This window comes from Palaemon carinicauda, chromosome 13 (genome assembly GCF_036898095.1).
Source record: "Palaemon carinicauda isolate YSFRI2023 chromosome 13, ASM3689809v2, whole genome shotgun sequence".
Classification (NCBI taxonomy): Eukaryota; Metazoa; Arthropoda; class Malacostraca; order Decapoda; family Palaemonidae; genus Palaemon; species Palaemon carinicauda.
In genome coordinates this window covers 40,640,953-40,641,781 of record NC_090737.1, presented here as the reverse complement: position 1 = coordinate 40,641,781, position 829 = coordinate 40,640,953, and the positions used below count along the sequence as shown (strand labels likewise).

Below are 829 nucleotides of genomic sequence, written 5' to 3'. Positions count from 1 at the left end.
TCCGGCTGGAGTGATAATCTGCACTGGCGCACATGTAAGCAATAGTGTGTGCGTATGCATGTGTGTGTCTCTATGTGCATATGTGTGTGTGTGAGTGAGTGGGTCGTCGTCGTGTGCTTTTACGTGTATCGAGACGAGATGTAAGTCTGTGTGCGCAGAATGTCAGTGAACCCCTGCCACAGGTTTATTGACTGAAGAAGTGTGTGTGTATGTGAATGTTGTTCCCTTTACCTATTCTTGTTTTGCTGTCTTCCGCATGGCGTCCGACGTGTTTATTTTCGTATTTTCTTTTTAATAAAACATCCCTCATATATATATATATATATATATATATATATATATATATATATATATGTATATTTATATGTATATGTGTATATATTTATGCATATGTGTATATATATATGTATATATATACATATATGTATATGTATATATATATATATATATATATATATATATATATATGTATAAGTGTATATATATATATATATATATATATATATATATATATATATATGTATGTATATATATATATATATGTATGTATATATATATAATATATATATATATATATATATATATATATATATTCAGTATATGTATTACAAACAGAGAGAGAGAGAGAGAGAGAGAGAGAGAGAGAGAGAGAGAGAGAGAGAGAGAGAGAGAGAGAGAACAATTTTGTATAAAAATCCAGCCGTAATTATGTATATTTAAAACCATATTGCACTGAAATATAAACCTCCATATGTGCTTGAGTGAAGATAGTCAATATAGTATATTTGTTTTTTTCATTTAGAACGGAACAATTGAAGGTGAAGAAAGG

General features: G+C 28.7%; 1 protein-coding gene across 1 annotated transcript in view; it reads left to right on the top strand.

Moving 5' to 3' along the window:
• Window positions 1–256: 256 nt before the first annotated feature.
• The window catches only part of LOC137651511 (involucrin-like), a 10,339-nt gene continuing 9,766 nt past the window's right edge, over window positions 257–829 (top strand). The window contains exon 1 of the mRNA XM_068384739.1: window positions 257–280. Coding sequence (XP_068240840.1) covers window positions 257–280 — 24 coding nt within the window. The remainder of the gene's footprint in view (window positions 281–829) is intronic.